The sequence below is a fragment of the Limulus polyphemus genome, unplaced genomic scaffold, assembly GCF_000517525.1.
Source record: "Limulus polyphemus unplaced genomic scaffold, Limulus_polyphemus-2.1.2 Scaffold110, whole genome shotgun sequence".
NCBI lineage: Eukaryota > Metazoa > Arthropoda > Merostomata > Xiphosura > Limulidae > Limulus > Limulus polyphemus.
The window spans coordinates 46,591-69,572 of NW_013665720.1; the positions used below are offsets into that span (position 1 = coordinate 46,591).

The 22,982-nt window shown below is 31.8% G+C and overlaps 1 protein-coding gene across 1 annotated transcript in view; it reads left to right on the top strand.

Moving 5' to 3' along the window:
* Window positions 1-17,440, top strand: part of LOC106471079 (kanadaptin-like) — a gene marked incomplete at its 5' end in the record, with an annotated part of 61,338 nt that extends 43,898 nt beyond the window's left edge. Inside the window, 4 exons of the mRNA XM_013931670.2 lie at window positions 6,579-6,837; window positions 10,779-10,876; window positions 14,396-14,450; window positions 17,268-17,440. Of these exons, the coding sequence (XP_013787124.2) occupies window positions 6,579-6,837; window positions 10,779-10,876; window positions 14,396-14,450; window positions 17,268-17,317 (462 nt within the window). The remainder of the gene's footprint in view (window positions 1-6,578; window positions 6,838-10,778; window positions 10,877-14,395; window positions 14,451-17,267) is intronic.
* Window positions 17,441-22,982: the final 5,542 nt, after the last annotated feature.

Below are 22,982 nucleotides of genomic sequence, written 5' to 3' on the forward strand. Positions count from 1 at the left end.
ATATCTGTAAAAAACAGTTAATTTAAATAAAATATCAAATAGCAACAATAATAAACAATAAAACATTAAAATATGTCAAGTTTTGATTGTTTATAACATGTTCAAAGATTATGATTCCAAAATGTTAGGTGTTTCCATTATTTTGTCCAACCCATGTATATATATACAGAGATTCCTTATAAACTTAAGAACTTAAAACTTATATTAAAATTTGATGTAATAACTATATTTTTATGGCAAGCTTATTCATATACCATAATAATAAAGTCATTTAATTAAATATTGAATGTAACTCTTTAAAGAGTATTGACATTTGCACTTTGATCAGCCTGTAGTGTGAGGGTTGATACAATAACTTTCCATAAAATTTTATCTAGGTTTAAAATTTGGGTTGATCATGAAGTCTGGCAGTTATCTTTGTGATTTTTGTTAGCTTAATTTTTCTGGTTTCATCATAGAGTTTACTCAGTTCATTCAGTATCACACTATTTTGATGGTGATAAGTTATATTTATAAACATGCTCAGAAAGAACTTACTATAGTGAAGTACTGTTCATTCATTTATTTAACAGCCACAGTTAGTATACATTTCAGGTATCTAGACAAGTCTTTTACCCAAGGAGCCAGTGGCTCCTTGACCAAAAATTTGGGGCATAAAATCTAGTTTTTGGGTGCAAACTTAATAGCAAGTTAACTGTCTCCAAATTCAGCTGCTTCAAAATATAAGAAAACTAACTGACATAAAAACAGGTTAGTACTCACCTTACCTCATTCTTCCTTAATGCTTTCTGACTGTGAGTTGCTCTGCTTTTCTTTTACTTTGTGTAAGCTGCTGTTCTGCAATATACCCATCCTTCTTCCTCTCCTCCTCATGCTGTTATTCCTCATTTCTGATGCTTTAAAATGAATTTGAAACAAATTGCTCATGTGCCTTTTGATAATGTTTCATAATCAGTCCTGCAGATTAATTAGAATTTATACAGCTATCAAATATTTCTTATTCATCAGAGTCTGAACCAGTGCCACCAAGAATTAATGTCTGCATAACTTGGCCAAGAAATGTAGTTTGATCTTTTTTTCTCCTTCTACTTGAACAAAGCCAGCATGTAAACAAGGCTTGGGTTAAACATTTTAAGTGAAGGGCCCTTTGCACTGACTCACAGGGTCACATTAAATGAGTTGCAGAAAATCCCCATTCATATTGGCAGCTGATCTTGATAGCACAAGAATGATTTCCACTGAATGTAGAAAATTTTTTAAATTTATGCCAAAAGGCTTTTTTGTTAGCATGACTTTCTATAAACCAGTGTAGTATTTATCCATCAGCTGACCATTGGCCAGTATTTTAAACATCATCTGTTCTGCTTGAACTGCATAAAACAGTGTATCCATTTATTTCTAAAAAGACACTATAATAACTCAATAAGACTTCTAACTGCTCATCTTCAAAGATAGCAAGATGATCAGGCCATGCATTATAGTAGAAAATTGAAAAACACTGTATCACTCTGGGTCTTCATGAAACCCCTTCTTTTGTAGCAAGCTTAATTATGTTGCTAAACCTGTACTCATTCCCCCTGACTGACTTCAACAGTTTTTTGAATTTGTGTATTTAAGTCATTTTTGAAAATGTCATGAGTTTAGGGAGTCTTAAGTTTAATGTCCTGAAATATAATGCTGGTAGCTCTGCCCCTCCTACTTTCTGTGACCCTGATGCTGTCACCTGCCTGGGGTTTGGAATCTACATGTTGCGAGAATTTCTCTAGGTTGCCATTTTTTTAATGCTTTTTATTTAGTCTTTTAATTTAGTCTCAGTTGCCACAATAGCTTAGAGAAAAGTTAAAGGCTGAGTGACACTGAAAAGAGATTATGTAAAAAAAAAGACAAAACTCTACAAAAGCAAGTTTTTCCATATATTGTGTAACATCCTTTGCTCTTCCTCTAATCTCTGTTTTTGAAGGATGCTCCATATGATGACACTAACGCTTTCCATTTGCAACATTCTCTTAATTACATGGCAACAAAACATCAAACCCAATAAATGTATGGTAGCTAGTGTCCTTACAATTAAAGGTATCCTTATTGTACAGTCAGTCTCAGTCCCAATGGCTTTTAATTCATATTTTGCAATCATTGGAACAAATTCTTCAGCACTTAACATTACCATTTCAAGAGAGCACCTACTCCTTCTGTAGCTCCCATAGCATTGGCACCATTCATTCCTAAAGCACTTAAGTTGTTTTGCCATCAATCTGAATATTCTTTGTTAACTGCTAGGAGATAAACTCATGCTTCATGTATAATGTATGTACTTAAATATTGTTTAGCAAAAATATGTAAAAAAATGGATATAGACAGGATTGCATACAAAGTGTGTTCTGTGCTATATGAAACCAAGCGTAAAGCATTTTTCACATATGCAGCATTATAAAATGGATTATTATATATATATGAGAAGGATATATGGTTTAAATAAATAAATCCTTTAAATATTACTGATGTTGTATTATATAGTTGGACATGAATGAAAGAAAAACCTACTAAGCAGACTATAGAGTTTTATTTTATATTTAAGGTAAAGAAGTGTAAAAACATATAATGATTATAAATGAAATATATCTCTGTACACAACATTTTTTATATAAAAACCTTGTGTTTCTGGATAGTCACCATCTTTGACTAAGATCTTGAGATTGATTCTTGATTGATTTCTCGATAAAACAACGTTATGGAATGGTAAATTTTTGAAATTATGGTATCAAGAAGTGTAAAAATCAACTTCGCGTACAAAGTGTATTTTAAACTTTAGGCCTAATTGTCAAATTTTAGGCACGTGTATTGAAATAGTTGGAACATATAATAGTTATAAAATAGTGAATTTTTAAAATTATAGTATCAAGAAGTGTAAAAATCAACTGTTGCCATGTTTTTTTTTTTTATTTATTGTGTGTATATATGTCTAAATTGCATTTGTATATCATCTGAAACCTGTAATTATTTTTTTTCGTGCAATGTGTTAGCTGTATAACATCAAAAGTGAATAAAGCATGGCAGTAACTATTAAGGCTAATTGACATAGATTATATAGAGGGTAAACTCATACTTTAATATTTTTTGTATGATGCGTATTTACACTTTAGGCCTAATTGTTGATTTTTAAATGACTGTTGGAATTTGTATTGATATGTAATGGTATTGTGTTATTTATAAGCCATAGAAAATTGAAGAATTAACCTCATGTGCTTCCTTTATGTTATTGAAGTAATTGTCTTTAAAGTTAGTGCTATAAGCATCTTAGTTTTGCACTCATATGAATGTTAAATTTTGTTCACTTCTGCACTCATATAAATGTAAAAATACCACTATACTATTAGCTAATAGGAATATAGAGTTTCCATGTGAGCTAGCATGCATACATTGCATGGACTGACTGATGCACATTGTTCTTTTAATTACATAGATTCCAAGCATATTCTCGGTTGTGTTTAAGATTTTTTGAGCACGACAGTGATCTAGTTCAGCTAAGCCTACTAGATGATTCACTACCACACCTGAAGAAACATACCTACAGTACAAAATTACATTATCTCTCCTAGCTATATCTATTTCACAATCAATTAAAACAGAAGTGCAGTTTGCATATCAACCCTTTTCTGCAACAAATTCAGCACATGAGTTATCATCATCATTTTTTTTTTATATACAACCAAACTATTCTTCTTAATCAGAACAATCTGCCATTTAAATTTAGTGAGTGGCAATTCTTTTAGTACAATCATATAAGTAGCACTGAATTTAATTTTTAATTCTCTGTAAGTGTTTTTGCATTGATTTAAGTAGCATGTACTATTACTCTGGCTGTCAATGTCTCGATTGGCCTACAGTTTCCTAACTCTGGCTGTCAATGTCTCGATTGGCCTACAATTTCCTAACTCTGGCTGTCAATGTCTCAATTGGCCTACAGATTCCTAACTCTGGCTGTCAGTGTCTCGATTGGCCTACAGTTTCCTATGATGCACTCCTTAATATTTTTATGCCTTCTGCTTACATCGTGCTATTTCACAGTCTCTTTTTGAAAATGGTCTGTCCCAGAAATAAAATAAATTTTTCCTGTAACAGCTGGCCCAGCCTTTATTTAAAACTTACATTTCCTGTTTTTCATCATAAATAGTAATATAACCAGGCAAATTCTTGAAGCCACAAAGTCTTAAACTGCCATACAAGTTTTTTTGGTGGTAGTACCTTGTCAGGGAGGCTGCTGCATAATTACCAGTAAATCATCATCAAGATGTACAGAGTCCATATCTGTGGGTCATGCAGGTTCTACTAAGTGCAGCAGTCACACTAGAGAAACATTCTGACATTTTTCTGTTTGACATTACTTGGAATAAGGCTCGTTACTACAGTATATCAGCAAAGTTTGCACTGGTGTATTGGAGATGGCACAATTCATACTTTTCTTCATTTTGGTATGGTGAATATTCTTCTTTTAATCAATCAATAAAAGCCCTATAACTCGAGCTCTTTCAAAAGGTGGACCTTTCTTCTTCAGGGGCAAACTGGGAATAGTGGTGTAATCAAATGAGTGATATATATAAAGGGAGTTTACTGACATCATGAAGGTCATCCGGTTTTCCAGGAAATGTTTAGTCTATTTCTCTGTGTACTGTTGTAAGCATCTCATTTCTGGTACAATTTGGCCGATGGCGAGAGTGTATGTGAAAAGGTGTTAGGGATATTTTACTTTAGAAATGGATAAATATATGTATATTTAAAACTATACTTAAGTGTTTAAGTAAAATAAAGGTGACACCTGGAGGCTGATTAAAAAAGATATGTTATGCTAATCAATTTATTAAAACAGGTATGAAAAATTATCTTAAATAAATAGTAAGTTTAGGAAATTCAGCTTTCATATTACATGAAAAAATTAAGCAAAGAATGAAAATTATTTTTCTGACAGGGATGAAACTAATGAACAGAGATCACTGATTCCAAGATCTAGATTAATTTGGAAAGGTTGAACAGTGTTTAGATTAGCAATCCAATAAGTTTCTTTTATTTTTTTTATCTACTTTAGTTTTGAATCCTGTTTCAATGCCGATTGAGTAATAGAGGTATTATTGTGAGAGACGTTGGTAGCTTCTGAGATAGGGAGAAATGTAGAATTTTGACAGGGAAGGGTAGAAGAACTACAAGAAGTAGAAATAGGAGATGATTGGGGTAACTTAGAACAGGAAGACGAGTGGGAGAATGTGTCAGGAAATAAAGTACTTGAAGTTTAAAGCCAGGGTAAAAATACCAGAAAAGTTGAGGTGAAGTCATCTCGTGCAAGAAAATTAGTGAGTGGTATTAGGTTTGTGTGGTTGATGAAAGCAAGTTGGGGGTTAATTTTAAATAGGTGTTTGGTTGATTCATTAAAATGTTGAATTTTGTTATGAGTTGTTTAATTATTGTACTGTTTTGTGTGTTGCAATCAGTGGAAGTGTATCTGTTCATATATCTATATATTACACTAGAGATAGCCAGTTTAATGTGTGGTCTGAGGCTGAAGATATGTGCTATTGTGTTTTCAAGTTCTGAGAAACAGTCTTCAGCAGTCTTATCGGATTGTTTTAATCTTTCTTTGAGACACATTTTGAAAAAACATGTTACAAGTTCAAACACATTTATAAAGAACTAATACTCATTGATGCTATCATCATGTCACTGTAAATTAAGAAGAAATTTATCTTTTCTGTTCTTATCTTTTTGTGAAATTTCATTTCTTTTGCTTTCAACAGGTCTTCTCATACATTATAGTAATTTAAAACATGCACATCCACACACTGACACGTAGGAGATCAATGCTCTTGCTTGTTTTTATAAAAGGAGAGGCACTGTTTTTGTGTTATATGTGCCAGTGCTAACTAACCACAAAAAACTGGTGAAAAAATATTTTTAGAGGCATATGCATTTTACTAGATTTTACTTGATCACTACACTTTGGATTTTTATTGTAACTGATTAATCTCTATCTCTTCAGTATTCTTCAAAGCAACTTAGATCAAGTTTGTATAGATCCTGTTAATGTTTAGAAACAATAAATTAAACAGTGAGTGGTAAACATGCTGAATTTGTATTATTGCATGTTTATATTTATTCTATAGATACTTCCATCACTTTATGTTGGTTTTGTTGCCATAGCTACTAAAATAATTTATGTATAGAATTTTTTTATGTATTCTCATTCACAAGCTCAGACAGAACAAGATAAAAGTAAGTCAGTTATAGTGTGTGTGAATTATTCAATAGAGTGAAAATGTCTATAGCTTAAGATAATTTTGTAATTATGCAAAATTAGAATTTTTGTAAAACTTCAGTGTTTTTAACCCTCATGTGGACAACCATGGTTTTAAGGAAATCATCATTGCAATTATTACAGTGAATAAAGGCTGTTTTTTAAACAACATGAATTGTATACATAAGGAAACACTAGATCAGAATTAGATTCACCAGAATGGTTTCACAAAATGAAACTTACTAGAATTACTGAAGTTTTCATTATTTATTTTTTAAGCTGTAATTGTAATACCTAGGCCATGGCAAGATCAAAACCACAGAGAGATGTTCTGGTACTTAATGATAAACCAGAAGTAGAAGAGGAAGAAGAAGAAGAAGATGATCAGCCCACATGTGAAAAAATGCTTCCCGTTCATGGCAGTAAACCAAAAGTGTCAGAATGTAACCCTGAATCAGAAAACGAGAAGACTAAAGAAGTCATTAAATCTCAACTAGTTGCAGTTGCTCATGAAACCAAAAAAGATAAAACTAGAACAGACAAAAAAAGAGTTCTTGGTAAGCATAACACATAAAGCAGAGAGATATAAAAGCTTATCTTAATTACTTTTTAATTACTTCTCTAATGTGTTTCAACCCACACTTTTATAATACTTGTTTTATTGCAAACTGTTGTTAGGATGTATATAATGCCAGATTGAATGAGTTTCTTAAGCAGCCAGATTCCTCCACAAATAGAGCTGATTTCTCAGTTACAGAAATAAGTATAAGTACTAGAATCTATTGAGTTGATTTTTATCACAAAGATCTCTTGTAATTTGTTTATACAAAATAGTTCAAAAAACAATATTTCTTTATTAATGCAAAAACCATGATTTTAACGTAACTTGATTATTAGCTTTACAAGTTTCAAATATATGTTACGCAAAGAGCTAATTTCATAGAGGAGAGCATGAGGTTCACCACAATGAAACACCCATCTCACAGCTAGGTGCTAGCTCATTCTTTGATGAATCAACCATTGTGCACTGAACAATGGTTGTACATGGATTGTGCATTTTGGCCAGGCATGGTGCCTTGTTTCTTTTTCATGTGTAAGCATTAAGAAATATCTGCTCACACTCCAGATAATTCATGAATGGGTTGAAGACAGGGTTTGCAACAGTACCAGGTTTCCAGTACCGGTACTCGAGCATCTCTAATCATGTGACTTGAACAGTTAAAAATTCATCTATTCTTCCCAGTGTGTTCTTGTGGGATTTTTTTTCACATCAAATCTATTTGTCAATTATATGTAAGCCCACATGGTACGATCACTTTGGAAATGAATCAATTGAAACCTAGGCTTTCTAATGGTTATAAATTTAATGGGAGTCAACCTCAGAAAAATCTATTGGCAAATTGTAAATTGGAGCATGTCAGAGGTAGGCATGGAAAGTAACATAACATGGAACTCGTAAAGTATTTCACAGTTGCTGAAAGCAGTTCAAGGTGTTATGTATTGTCCAGTTCAATTTTACATTGACCTCAAACCATATCTCAAGTATTAAATGAATGGATGCTTTCACAATATTAAGACCGTTGCCTTTTTGTGGCAAAGGAAAGACATTGATGTATTCTACTACATTCAGAAAAGTACTTGCAGTTCCTTCCTTTGTCCTTACATTAATTGCTGGAGATGACCAAGTACATTCTGGTTGTTGTATTATTTTATTCTTCAACATCCACTTGATTTCAGTTCTGCAACACCTCTATGCCCCTAAAGAGGCCTGAGTAGTGGTTATTTTATCAGACTTGTTGCTTATGTATGTATAATAGCATGTTACTATTATTCTACGCAGAAAGCCATCCTGTCCCACAAACACATCAATAAACTCTGTGTTAGTTCAGTTTCGCCCTCAACATTGACATCATAGTTGGAGAATCTGTGCATTTTGTTTCAGAAAACGTACAGTTGAAGCAATTTTGCTTATGTGGCTGAGTCACTTCTGCTTCTGTTACCTTGTTATTGACCATTCCAACTAAAAGCTGAATAGTGAATGTTCATATTTACAGATCAACACTGGCAGCACTGGGAAAGCTGTCTGCTCAAGCAAATACGCTAAAAATTCTCCAAGCTGAAACTTTTGTTATAATAGATAGAAAGCTATAATTCTGTTACAATAGAATAATTTCAATATTTCAAAATACTTTAAGAGATAGAAAGCTATAATTCTGTTACAATAGAGTAATTTCAATATTTTCCTTAAAATATATTGAAATATTGAAATTACTCTATTGTAACAGAATTATAGCTTTCTATCTCTTAAAATATATTGAAATATTGAAATTACTCTATTGTAACAGAATTATAGCTTTCTATCTCTTAAAATATATTGAAATATTGAAATTATTCTATTGTAATAGAATTATAGCTTTCTATCTTTTAAAGTATTTTGAAATATTGAAATTACTCTATTGTAACAGAATTATAGCTATCTATCTTGGAATGCATTTAGTTCTAATTTCAGAAAGATTTTGAAATAGTATCACATAGCAGATTGGTAACAAACATTACTTTGGTAAGAGTAAGAGATAAATAGAGTAGTGATTTGCTGGGAAGCAGAAAGTTGTTACTAATGGAGTTTAGTCTCTTGGGACTCATAAGTGGTGTTCATGCTTTTGGGATCTGTGTAGCGAGCTTGTTATTCCTCATTTACATTAATAACATTGATAGGGGCATAGTTGATTAATTGATTAAGTTTGCTGATGATATAAAAGTCTTTGGTCTAGCTGATTGTAATGAGGATGCTATGATTTTACAGAAAGACTTAGGTTAGTTTGTTAGCTGGACAAACATATTGTAAATGGTATGTAATTATGATAAATGTGAGGTTTTGCATGTGGGTTGTCGTAATATAAATTACATGTTTACTTTGGTTGGAATCCTCTTAATTATATGGATGAAAAAAAGGATCTTGGGGTATCAGTTAATACAACTTTCAAGCCCTTAAGACTGTTCTGTTGCAAGTTTTAAAGCTAACAGAATTTTGGGTTGTATGTATACATATTGATTATTGATTACAAGTTTAAAGAAGCCATGGTTTTGTTGTGTAAGTCACTAGTTAGGTTGCTTTTGAAGTGCTAGATCTCTTTGTCTTAGGAAGAACATTAAGCTTTTGAAGAAGGCTCAGAAAAGGGCTACTAGGATTTTTGACATGAATGGATATATTTTCATGAGGATGAGATGTTTTAACTTGTTCTCTCTTGAAAAGAGAAGGGTCAAGGGTGATTTAATTGAAGTATTCAAAAATATTAGGGGAATTGGTGATACATCAGATTTTTCTTAGTGAATTCTGAGTGTAATAAGACAAGAAATTTTAAATTTATGACTGAAAGATCAGATGCATCCCCAATTGAAGCAGTTTTATTTTTCCAATAGAATGTTAAATTTAGGGAACAAATTGTCTCCCAGAATAGTATAGGCTACAGCTTTTACAGGAATTTAGGAAAAAGGTTGATGAATATTAGGGAGATCAGGGCTGGGTTTAGTGCATAATTTGCTGTTTGTTGAAGAAGGTTGAGAGCCAGGACATCCTTACTGGCCAAAAGGCCCCTTGATGTCTCCCAACTTGTAATAACTTTATAACACAAAACTAAAAAAAAAAAAATTTCTTTTCAACCTAAAGTTGACCTGAATAATCAACTATTTAAATGAAAGATTTTGCATACTTGCTATGCTACAAGTATGTTTAAAAAGTTAATTGAAATATCTTTTTTGGTAGAGTAGAGGTTCTGGTACCTTATGCTTATTCATTTATGCAAATAAGAAGAAACTAATTAGTTATTTTGATGAAAAATCATAACAATAAGCTTTTCCTTTTGAGAGCTTTTAATGAATATTTATGACAAGGATTGTTTGTATTTATTTACCAAATAAGCTTGTACGTATTACTTTGTTGCAATTTGCTGATTTTATTAGATGAATTATGAGGTAGTCTACAGGCTTGTCAAATTTGGTACTAAAATGATTATGATTTCAGAGATATTTGTTTCATGTCTTGAGATTTAAGTTAATAAAACTTGAATAAAAAATCGTAAGTATTTGGTTGCAATCACACTCTTTTGAGTAGTAGATTTTGACAGACATTAACAAAATGTATGGAAGTTCAATAATCAAATATCATCAACTTGGTTTAGAAAATTAATCAATCTTGTAAAAACAATATTGATTACTTACAAAACTTCTTGACTGTAAATATTTTTTGAACTAAATATCCACCAGAAAGGGGCATAATGTACATAGTATAGTACGGTGTTTCTATAAATATTTAAATATAGGTTGTAGTTCAAAAGCTTAATAGACTTTCTGACTGTATTAATTCTTATTTACAACAGTCATACTTTACTTTTGATACAAACTGTCATAGAAAGGGCTATATGAATGATTTTTATTTTGGGAAATTATTTCTGTGTGTGTTAAGTTATCATGGAAGAAAGTAATTTTGTTATCTTTGTAGGACCACAATTGCCACCTTCATGTTCTACTGTTTTAAACATCCAGTCTAAAATACCAGATCATCCCACAGGTACAGAACAAGATTCTCCTGGTGAAGAGGTAAGTACAACTACTTCTCATCCAAGCTATCTGATTGTTATGTTTTAGGGATGATTGTTACTTTTCAACATCAGTATCAGCAGTATATTATTTGGACATCGTCACGTTCTGTTTGGTGAGCTATGCAGAGCATGTCCAGACTTCTTATTTCTACCTTTTGCTGACAGCTAGGTTGTTCAGGTGTACACTAAAAACTACAACCAATAATGTTTTATTACTAACTTAATTATTTTTATTTGGAAATGTTATGATAGTGCCATTCAAATCAGGTAGACTACCTATGAAATACAAAAAAAAACTTTTTTTGTTGAGTTTGCTCTCATGCTATCAAAAACCTTGTGACTGGTTTCGAATATCCATGACACAATGCAGAGAATGTGTCAACTTCAGAGTTTTCCACACTTTCACTTTCCATGTGACTGCACATGCATGAAAAGAAATAACATAAGCTCTGTTTTCCCACCATAAGTCAGATTTATTTATTGGCAGTTGTATTTGTTAATTTCACTCATTGTGAATTCTAAAGACAATATTAATCACTGCTGCAGATGTTTCTACTAATCTCAGAAATTTTTCAATTTCATTGGAGACCTTTTATCCATATAATTATCCTCTAGCATGTAGGGAGATCCCTTAGCTGTATTGTCAACCCTTATTGATCAATATTTTCAGGTTGTTATTTTAGGGGAAGTTAAGCAAAGTTGACTTAATAGGTTTGAGAACGTTAATGGACTGCAACTGGCTGTTGAAATTTTAAAAGATGACATTATGACTCTATACTGAAGCCTTCTGCGGGTGAAGAAGGTCTCAGTATAAAAGCTTAAATGTTGTCTCTTTTTTTCTTCCAACAGGCAGTTGCAGTACATCAAATGTTCAGGCTATTACTTCTGTATTGTCTGCTGGTATCCCTGGCAGGTTTCATGTTCATGTGGATGCTCAACTGGTGAACATTTTCCCTTTTCTTGTAATGATAATAAAAAAATCTTTTGTTTAGGCCTTTTCATCTTCATTGTCTGATCAGGTTGCTCCAATTTCTCTTTTTTCTCAGGTACATTCTATCTTAAATTAATTTCTGTTTTACTTAAGGTATTAATACCACAATGGACAATTAAGTTCATGAATCTTTATATTTTCCACCTGCTAATTTTTGGATTGTAGCTGATGGTTTTAGTAATCAACTGGTTGTTAATAATTTTTTAGCAGGGTTATCTTCCTTTTACTCATCTTATCCACTCAGTGACTCTGCTGTTATGGATGGTTCCCCAGTGGGACAGTGGTAAATTTATCAACTTACAATGTTGAAATCCAGTGTCTGATTCCCAGCAGTGGACACAGCAGATAGCCCAATGTGGCTTTTCTCTAAAACAAACAAGTGACCAACTTCATGGATGAATTTTCCATCTAAACTTTTATTGAGATGGGTGTCTTGGATCATTGGTTAATTTGTGGGAGTCTTGTGTTCAACAGATGTTTCAGTTTGGTGTTAATATATTTTCCTCTTCCTTTTAATCCAGTCATTTACAAAGTCTGGATCAGGAAGTCTCAAATCTTCAGAAAGGAGCAATCAGAATCATTTTTAATTTTCGTACAAGTTTTTAATCTCACCTCTTTGTGTTTTTTTAAAGAAATCAGGAGATGGGAGACCTGCCATAAACCTGTCTCAGAGTTTTATTTGCCTAGAGATACCTCATTTTCAGATGAAAAACATAAGACTGTTACGATTGTTACTTTGTTTTGGCCTATTCATCCATCATCTCCTTTTCACCACTGGAGGATAGTTTAACAGTTCACTAAGCTTTCCTTTGGCTCCATACATTTTCTGTCGAGTAGTCTAATTTTTGCCGGTTGGACAATTGACTTATTTTTTTTACCCTTTCATATATTCAGCCTCTTATACACATTTATTTGATCACCCAACTGGCTACATCTTTTACGTAGATCATCCATAACCCCAGTATTGATTTAGAACCAACACAGTATTTGGTATATCTTGTAATCACACACAAATGTTTATCTTTCTGTTTATTACTTGGTCTGTCTAATATAATTCTAAACAGTGAATAATACTTCAGGTAGTAGATTGAAGTAAGTATTTCTATATTACACAAGAAAAGTAATGTAAACGTTATGGATCAATGACTAAAGAAAGGTTTTGGTTTTATGTAGAACAAGCTGGGTAAAGCAGATTGTATTAACAAAGTTTTTACTTTTAAATGTCTGATGAAAAATATTTTATCAAACAGAAAAGTGCATTTATTAAATTCAATATCGACATCTGACACTAACACATTGGTGTTGTGGAATTGGTTAATTATGAATGGTATCAATGATAAGATATTATTTTTTCCACAATGCTGTATAAAAATATAAAATCCTGGTTAAAAATTAAAAGTAGGTTAATACCATTTTTTGATTGCAAAATGATGAACATGTAAAGATGTATGATACCTAATTTTGAGTAATTTGATTTGGCAACTAAACAGGGATGATTTAGGCATTTGTGTAAATGATAACAGCATTTTATCATTCTTAATGTATAGTGTTATGTAGTAACAATATTATTGAATTATAAAGAATGTAACAAATTTTTATTGTAACATTGACAAATCTAAATAATACTGTTTTTAGGGAGGAAAAAAGATAATTAAATGTGGAAACAAGTAAAGAAAACAGTATAATTTGTGTCAGTGCGTATATGAATAGAAATAGTACTAATAGCTATTGTCAAAATACAAAATACCTGTCAGTACAAACAGAAAATAAATTGGCGAAATACTATTTAATGGATCATCTTATGAAATTATTTGTGAAATATTTTATATTTCAGCTGTGACTGTTTTAAATTATGAAGATAAACTCTGAAATAGATATAAGCAGTTTAAGTCAAGTTTAGATCCTGAAAAATATTTACTAATAAATTTTCTCAAGTGCTACAAATTTGTATTCTCTAAATTCTGTACCTTTTATTGCAGTTTAGAATGTAAAACCAAGTTATTCAACAAGAAATATGTTTTGAAAGATGGTATAGAAATTGTTTAATCAGGAAACAGCTTTGTTTATTACACGAAGTAAATGACTTTTTGTGTACCCGTTAGTCAAAGAACTGAGAAATGAAATTATTTAAAAAAGTTAATTAAAAGGGAAAACAATATATTTTGAAGCAGTTAACTTTATTTATAGTCACTATATTACATGTACAATCAGAGTAATAGTACAAAATGATGAATTATTGTGTATAATGTAGATTATGTACAATATAGATTAATAAGCCAGTGGCTTTCATTTGTCTTGAAAGTAAATAAATTGAATAACATTTGTTAATTATTTCTTTTCATTTAAATTACTTAAATTCTGTCATTATTATTCTATATATCAAATTGAAAGGAAAATCTATTGTTCTTTCATTTTTGTTTACAAAAGACAAGTAATCAATTACCTTTATTACTATTGATATGAAAGAATATCTGGCATGAAATATTATGTTTGATAGTTTAAATATATTAATATTATTTTTTCCAGAAATATGTGTATGATGAGAATGACTCGAACTACAGTATCTGGGTGCCACCTTCAGGTAAGTTACTACAACTTTGATTGTTATCATAACTTTTTTAAAAATTAGTGTAAAAGTTTCAGTGTTTATGTTCTCAAGAGATTATTAGGTTTAAATGTAGTTCCTTTAAAGCTAATTTAATGCTGCCTTAGGAATGTCATAAAGTTTCATATAAATGCTTTAGGTTTCATTCTTGTCATTGTGCTGAATAACTTTTCAAATTGCTTTCAGTCGGTAATATTTAAAAGTTGTTTTATTTATGTTGTTTTTTCTCAGAACTTCTTAAAATGTCTAAAGTGCTTTTATTACATGATGATTGACGAGATGCTGTTGAAACAAATGCTCTTGGCTGGACAATTTCAAATTTTTTTAAGTAATTAGAAATTAAAAACTGTTTTTGTTATGTATAAAAAAATAAAATGGAAGAACTCAAGTAGGTGTTAAGAAGTTATTTATCAGTGGTTGAAAAAAAGAATTTTTTAGTCTGTACTCTGGAGATGAAAATTATTCAGGAACTGCAGTTTTCTTTTACCTTTTTTTATGTAGAAACTATTATTTGTCAGATCAATGCAAGTACATACAAAAATAATTTGTAATATGTAGGGGGTGGAATGCACCAGTAATGACTTATTCAGACAAAGAAGATCTGAGAATAAGAAATAATGTATGCTTAACACCATTATATTATTCTGATACTTTAGAAATATTATCATTGTAAATATTGTTATCTCTTTGTGTCCATAGTTGTAGGTTTTTTGTGAGAACTTTACATTTTATAACCAATTTGTGTTGGTTTGTAAAATTATGAATTTCAAATATTTCAACAGGTGCATGTAGAGAATGAACTTTGTTTACTGTATGCAAAACATGTGAATTGCTAAAATGTATAAAATTTGCTGATTAGTTGTTTGTTATAAATTATTATCAGTTCTGGAGTGTTAATTTTGAAAAATTAGCAAAGATAATTTTGTAAAAACATTTCTAGAGACATCTAAGGTTTTATTGGTAGGACTATGCTTTGCTCCGACCAATCTTTTTTTTCTTTTGAAGGTTTCCGTATATTTTGCCTGTTTCACTTTTCACAAAAGTAGAAATATCTGATAAATCATTAGAAGTAAAGTAATTTCAATCTTTTTTTTTTTAGGAACAAATTAAAAATAAAATTTGTAAAATTAAATAAGATTGATGAAAAGCAAAATATTTTTAGATAAAGAATCTTAACTTATATATCTTCCTTATCCAGAAAATTCTAGGATGTTCTGCTAAAAAGTCTTAAAGATATGATTTTTTTACTAGCGGTTAAAATAGTGCCTGTGGATGAGAAATGTAATTGAACTAAGATGCCATCCTGGCACTTTTGTTTTGTGTACCCCAGGTTTCGTTTTATGATTTTCATTATGAATTACTAATTAACTAAAAATAACAAATGTTTGATTTTTACACAGACAGATAAAATATTGAGAGAACATTGAATAGAGAAATAATCCTTGCATACATTTTAATTAAAATTTTGCTTGTTGTGATGTTGTTCCAGATTTTTTTGCTAAGCCTTGTAATTTTAGCATTTTTTTTTATCAGTGACTACACCTGTTGAGAATTTAGAGCAATTATATTTCTTCTATGCTTTTATTCTTCATGTCAATGATATTTTTGAGACCATCTGAACACTGTATAGCATATACATATTTATCATTTTTAATTGCACTGTGTATAATACATGTTTGTATCATAGAATATTACAGTACACAAACACATTTTTTTTTCTGAAGGCTCTGTATTATAACATAGCAATCATAAAATCAACAAAAAACATTTACACACTTTAAGTGAAATTAGAAAAATTATTCACAATAAAAGGCGAATTTTAGAAAAATTTTAATTATTAAAAAACCTTTCAAATTATCTTCATAGCATAGTTTAAGGCACTGTAAAATTTATTGAAATAATATAACTTCTGAGACTTCTCTTATCAATTAATGTAAGTGCTTCGGATATTTTTTGGTTGTATATTTGTACAATTTCTGCCTCATAAATAGGAGAGGCAACATGCATGTTAGTTATCAGAATTACTTGTCATATCATGACTATGCTGTTTTTTGTATTCTTTTTTTCATGTGTAGGTAGAAAATTTTGGATTACAAATAATATCAGTCAGGCAATAAAAACTGCAAAGATAGCTTAAAGTGTGCTAGAAAAATAAAGAAACTTGGTGATTATCTGTTGTAATACTTGTATGTTATATAGAAACTAGATATTCATCATTTTAAAATGATACAGGTAAAATGTTTCATTTTCATGTGCTTGAATACTTACAATGTGGGTTTCTAAGCTTTTCTCAAATATGCAAATACTTTTCTGATTTTAATTTTTTTCAAGTTTTTAATTTCTTGCTTATTGGCTAGTCTAAAACACATTAGAGCTGTGAATAACTATGTACTATTTATGTTTTCATCCTTTAAGCTATGTCCCTGAAAGTTGAAAAGTGAACAAGTTTTTATAACTTTTCTTATTTTATTTGATGCATATTTATACATTTCTAATCATTTTATTAAAACGTTCCTCAACTTTCTGTGGCACAGTTGTGTTAATTTATAAACTAAACTCTAGGCTTTTTGTTGTTAACTCACAAGACTATAGTAACTAGTTTGCTATAATAGCAAACTAGTTACTATAGTCTTGTGAGTTAACAACAAAAATCCTACAGGTAAATTACCTGCAGGCTTTTTGTTGTTAACTCACAAGACTATAGTAACTAGTTTGCTATATTACCTCAAAAAATAATAATAAAACTGTTATTTTATGTTTGGCTCTAATTGTATTTATGCTTTTTTTTTTCAGATCAAACTGGAGATGGAAAAACTCATCTGAATGCAAAATTTGGTTATTAAAAGAAAATGTTAATTAAAACAAGTTATGTTTCAGCTCTCTGTTACTTTCAATATTTGTATACTGAAGAGATGCAAAAATGTACAAATAAGAGATTTTGGGAACATACAAATCTAAAAACTCAAGTTTCTGTGTTTTGAAATATAACAAGTAATGATAGCGATTAAAATCTGTAAAAGAACAATTACAATGTTTTTTAAGTATCATTCACTGATTACTTATACAAAATATTTTTTACATTATTATTATAGGCCGTTTCAACCTCATAGCAACACCAGATAAGACTGTCACAAATTGAATTGGTAAAAGTCCTTTTAAAACAGATGGAACTTTTTTTTTTTTTGCAGTGATGCTACTGGGTGTCTTATGCTCACTGCTTAAGTATAAGATACTTGAAGAGCTTAACTTACATCATTATAGCATACAGAAGTTAACAACAAGTAGATTAGTGGGAAGTATGAATATTTATTGTGTGAAGAATAAGATAACAGTTAATCTATCTAAATTTAAAATTTCTTAATTTTACAAAAGCAAATGAAGCATCAACAAATTAACTAAAGTTATGACTATAAATAAAAAAAAAGAACTGAGACATTTATGAAGCATTAATCGTGCAATTGTTAGTAATAGATATATGCCAAGTGTGTGATTTACAAGGACTTACTCATATGGTTCTAAAAATAATAATTAGCTATTTTGGCATCATATTACTTTTAACAAACAACTTAGTAACATCTTTTACCAGATAAGTCTAATTATATATAAACTTCTACATGATATACTTATGAATAAGTTGTTTTACAGTAAAATAAGTGTTAGTCACAACACTAACTTTTGACTATTGAACATTTATGTTAATTCATCACATTTAAGGATAGTAGTGACTGACGTTGGAGAATTAAACCAATACATGTATATTTGAAATTAGCATTAGCTTTATGCAACATGTAAAGACTGAAGTGTTTTTTTAGTAATACTTTTTAATTAAAATTCAGCAGTTAATATTTGCTACATTTTAATTTGAAGGTGACAAAACTACACCAGACAGTTGTTTCTTTACCTCCATTTGTAAAATTAATGTATTGTTATTATATTAATATTTAATAATTTACATTTAATTAACCAAGTTCTAAACAATCATTAATGATATGCCACAGTGCAAGTTTCAGTAATTTTAATTTAGTACTTAAGAGTAACTTAAGTAAAACTTAGTTTAGCTATATCCTAATTCTAAAAGTCACTTGTTTGAGCATTTACTTGTATTCCACAAATGTGTAATTTTAAATTATTAGGAAACTATCATCACATGGTAGGTCAGTCGTAAGTGTGAGGATTTTTAATGCTGAAATCTGTGGTTCAGCTCTCTGCAGTATATGGACTAAATTAATCTATGAGACCTTTATTTTCCTTTTTATTAGCTATATTTTTGTGTGCAGCAATACCAAGCTAGGGCGTGTGTATACCAGATTAAATTTTATTACTCATCAGGATCTCTACCAGCCTACCTCAAATTGAAATTCTTTTAGGCAGGATAAGAGTAGATTAGTCTATAAGACCTTGGCATGGTCAAATATATCAATCAAAAGGGTTTGACCTCCTGAGTCCAAACCTGTAATTAGATCTCAAATTGATCAAGAGATGACAGAACTATGAGCTAAAAGTTTGTAGTTGAAGAAAAAAAAAAGAAACAACAAAAAAAACTAAGAGCCACTAAGCTGCAGCTAAAAATAAATTAAACACTGATAAACGTGAGATTTTAGCAGCCAGGCGTGAGAGCGTGATCTGTGTTCGAACTTCGTGAGCGTCACGTAATATACATGAGAGTTGACAAGTATGATTCCAGGATTTGATTCTTCAGGTGGCCAGAGTGTAGATAGCATACAGAAAACAATAATAGCATTGTATCTATTTCTACTTGTGGGATACTTACCATAAACAAAAGTTTTAAATTAAATCTTCCAGAGATGTCTGGTATGTATAATTTTGTATTTAAAAATTCAGTACAATTATTGTACCAATTGACAGAAAGTTTGTATCCCCAAGTGTGTTTATTTCCCACAATATCACACAGAAAAAGCACGCTAATTTTTCCACAGGTAGGTAAAATTCTTTAGTGTAAGACTTAAAAGTCTAAGAGATAGAGTGCTAGTAGAGATACATTGTGTCATAACCAGTGCCCAACACATTATAATACAAGTAAAGAAAAATAAGCCTTCCAAAGAAGTAAGTAAATTAATGTAGGGATTGCTAATATCAATCCTTCAAAAAGAATGCAAACAAGATAGTAGGGATGGCATTTTCATCATCCCTACATAATAACACAGGCACACAGTGTAATTGAATGTTAACATATTAATATAGGATAAATTCAGTTCAACTGTGATTGAATAGTTATATATATATTGTTATATGTTAATTCTTGCCTGTTCTATTATGTAAGGTGATGCAAATTCCATCCCTACTATCTTCTTTGCATTATTTTTGAAATTGAAGGATTGATATTAGCCATCCTTATATTTACATACTTTTTTGAAAGTTTATTTCTTTACTTGTTGTCTTTTAATGCAGTGTTTGAATAGACGTAGGAATATTGTACTTATAACCAAGTTCTAAATACAATGACGTTTCAACTGTAATGTTGATTGTTTATCTATTATAATTATTGGCTGTAAGAAAGCTAACTTCAAGGGGTAATGATAACATGGTTTACACTAGAATTATAATTTTTAAAATTACTACTAGTTAATACTTATAAAAGCGGATACTCTGCTCGAAACTATGTCACCTCGTTGAAATTGGTTGACACCATTGATTTGTTTTTTGTATTATCTTGTAATAAAAAAGAAGAAGAACAAGAAATTAAAACTTTTTTTTTTCTATGACATTTACAGACATTTCCAGAACTTGTGACACATTCATTACCTAGATATTTTTATAAAAGGATACATTGTACAGTATTGTAAAGTTCTGATGGCCTATTGAAGAGATATTTAAAATACTGTTACGTTGTTCATTTGTTTGTTAATTCCCCTTAGAAATTATTTCCGAGAAACTTCAGCGATACAAGTCCTTTCTTAATTAAAACTACTTTATTCTTTCTAGTTACAAACTTTGTAATAGGCTTAATTTCCACAGTCAATTTAAACTTAACTATATTTATAAACACATGCTATAATTCACAGGGATTTACACACTCTTTACTTACGACTTGACTCGATTATCTCTATCATCAATATCTCTATCTATATCATTCCTGCTTTATTTGCCGGGCTTATATACTAAAAAAGAGGGCGCATGGAACAGACCAGAGTTGCCAGGACAATTAAAGATCCTTCGAGAATCTCATGTCGTGTTACCAGAGTCACGTAACTTCCGCTGTCGTAACACTGCCCCTACCTTAGTATTGTTCATCCCGAACAATAGCCACTTGCATTAAACCAATAGATAATTAACAATAACTTGATTGAATGTACAGAATTTACAAACAAAAAATTAAAATTCAACAAAGTCTCTTAATTTTACGGAATGTATCTTCTTCCGTTCTGGTCTCTGTCTCGTTGGCTTCTGCTTCACGTGGGGTTCATCTGCTTCAACAGGAAATGTCCTATTATCGGTAACAGTCACATCAGTGGTAGTAACCTCATTAAGAGCTTCATTGTTTCCCCTTCTCAAAACGGGGTAGAGTTTCTTCTTCGACAGTGGCTTTTTCAGGTGACACGTTTTCAGCAGCATCATTTGTTCCATTGTTCACTTTGTTCCAACTGAAATGTCCTGGACCATGGTAATGGTAACGCCAAAGCCTGTTGGCATGCGCCACCTTTGGCTTACCACATTTTATTCGGAAAGTCACGTCTGAGAGACGATCCACAATGTCATATGGGCCTTCCCATGGAGAAGACAACTAAGGAGAAACCCCTTTTGTCTTCCTAGGATTATACAACCACACCTTGTCTCCTGGTACAAAGCTGAGTTCAGTAGATCTCTTATCATAACATAGATTCATGGAATCAGCAGACGTTTCCAAGTTTGAATGCACTTGATGATGAATATCATCCATCCTTTCCAATAACACTTTCACAAACTCTGATAAATTTACAGACAACTCTTCATAAGGTGGGCGTCCTGTTATCAGATCCACTGGCAACCAAAGTTCCCGACCAAACATCAACTTTGCTGGAGTGTATTCAGTGGCTTCATGCTCTGCTGTTCTATAGGCCATCAACAGTGGAGGGAGTAAGACGTCCCAGTCATCTTGGCGGCTATTACAAAACTTTTCCAATTCCTGTCCAATTGTAGTTTTCTATCATCCCATCAGACTGTGGGTGAAGTAGCGTTGTCCTGGTCTTTCGTATGCCAAACAACTTGCAGCAATCATGAAACACAGCTGATTCAAAGTTACGGCCTTGATCTGAATGCAGTTCATATGGCATACCAGACCTGAAGAAGAAATCACTAATAGCCGAAGCTACAGTTGTAGCTTCCTGATTTGGAATTGCATATGCCTCAGGTCACTTGGTGAAATAATCCATCACCACATAAATGTAGCTGTTTCCAGCACGAGTTTGGGGCAAAGGACCAGCAATGTCAATGGCTACTCTCTCCATTGGTGTGCGAACTTGATATGACTTCATTGGAGCACATCCTTTATGCTTGGGTTCCCTTTTACTACAACATATACTGCATGTCCTGCACCATTCTTCCACATCTTGCCTCATACATATCCAGTAAAGTCTCTGTCATAGGTGACTCAATGTCTTCTTAACTCCAAGATGTCCTCCTGTTAAACTATCATGGGATTGACACAGCACAACTTCCCGTAACTTTCTCGGTATAACCGTTTGCCAGGTCGTCACTTTCCCACCTGCAGTTTCACATCTTTGGAGAAGAATACCATCTTCAAGCTTCAACTGATCCCATTGTGCCCAATAGTTCTTTGTCACAGGGCTTAAGCGAGACACCTTTTCCTTAGCAGGGTGCAAAACACTTGCTTTTAAAAAATCAATTATTGGCTTCAAATGTTGGTCTTTCTCCTGCTCTGCTTTAATATCTATACCTGGTTCCACTTCACCATCATCAACTCCTTCAGTCACTTTGACTTCAGCTTGATGACACCTGGAAAGTTAAACCTCTCTTTTGACACTTACCAGAATCTGGCCTTTGTTGTTTCCAAACGTCATTTTATCAAAGTTAACTACACACTTCCTCGGTAGTAAGTAGTCCAACCCTAATATGCATTGGTCTTCAATGTCAGCCAAGTATACTTTGTGTCTGTCCTTAATACCTATGAGCTCAATAGTCACCCATGCTGGTCCCCAGAACCTGGTATAATGTCCTGTCACACCACAGAGCTTCTGTATGGCTTCTGGTACTCCTTTGTGATCCAGCATCTTGATCCTCCCAAGGGTTTGCTGAGACGCAGAATCTATGACAAAGTTCCACCTTTGGCCATTCAACTTTCCTGTCATATAGACACTATGTGTGCTTGCCATTTTATACTTAGCTGTTGGGACTTTCACGATGGGGGTTGGTGGGCGTCCTTTAACACCAACCAATAGTGGTTTCTCGAAGCTGACTTAGTGGTAGTATTCTTCTTACACTGGCTCCTCATATGTCCTTGCTTTCCACAGTTCCAACAACCTTTCTGGGTAGCAGCCTTTCCCGCCATGG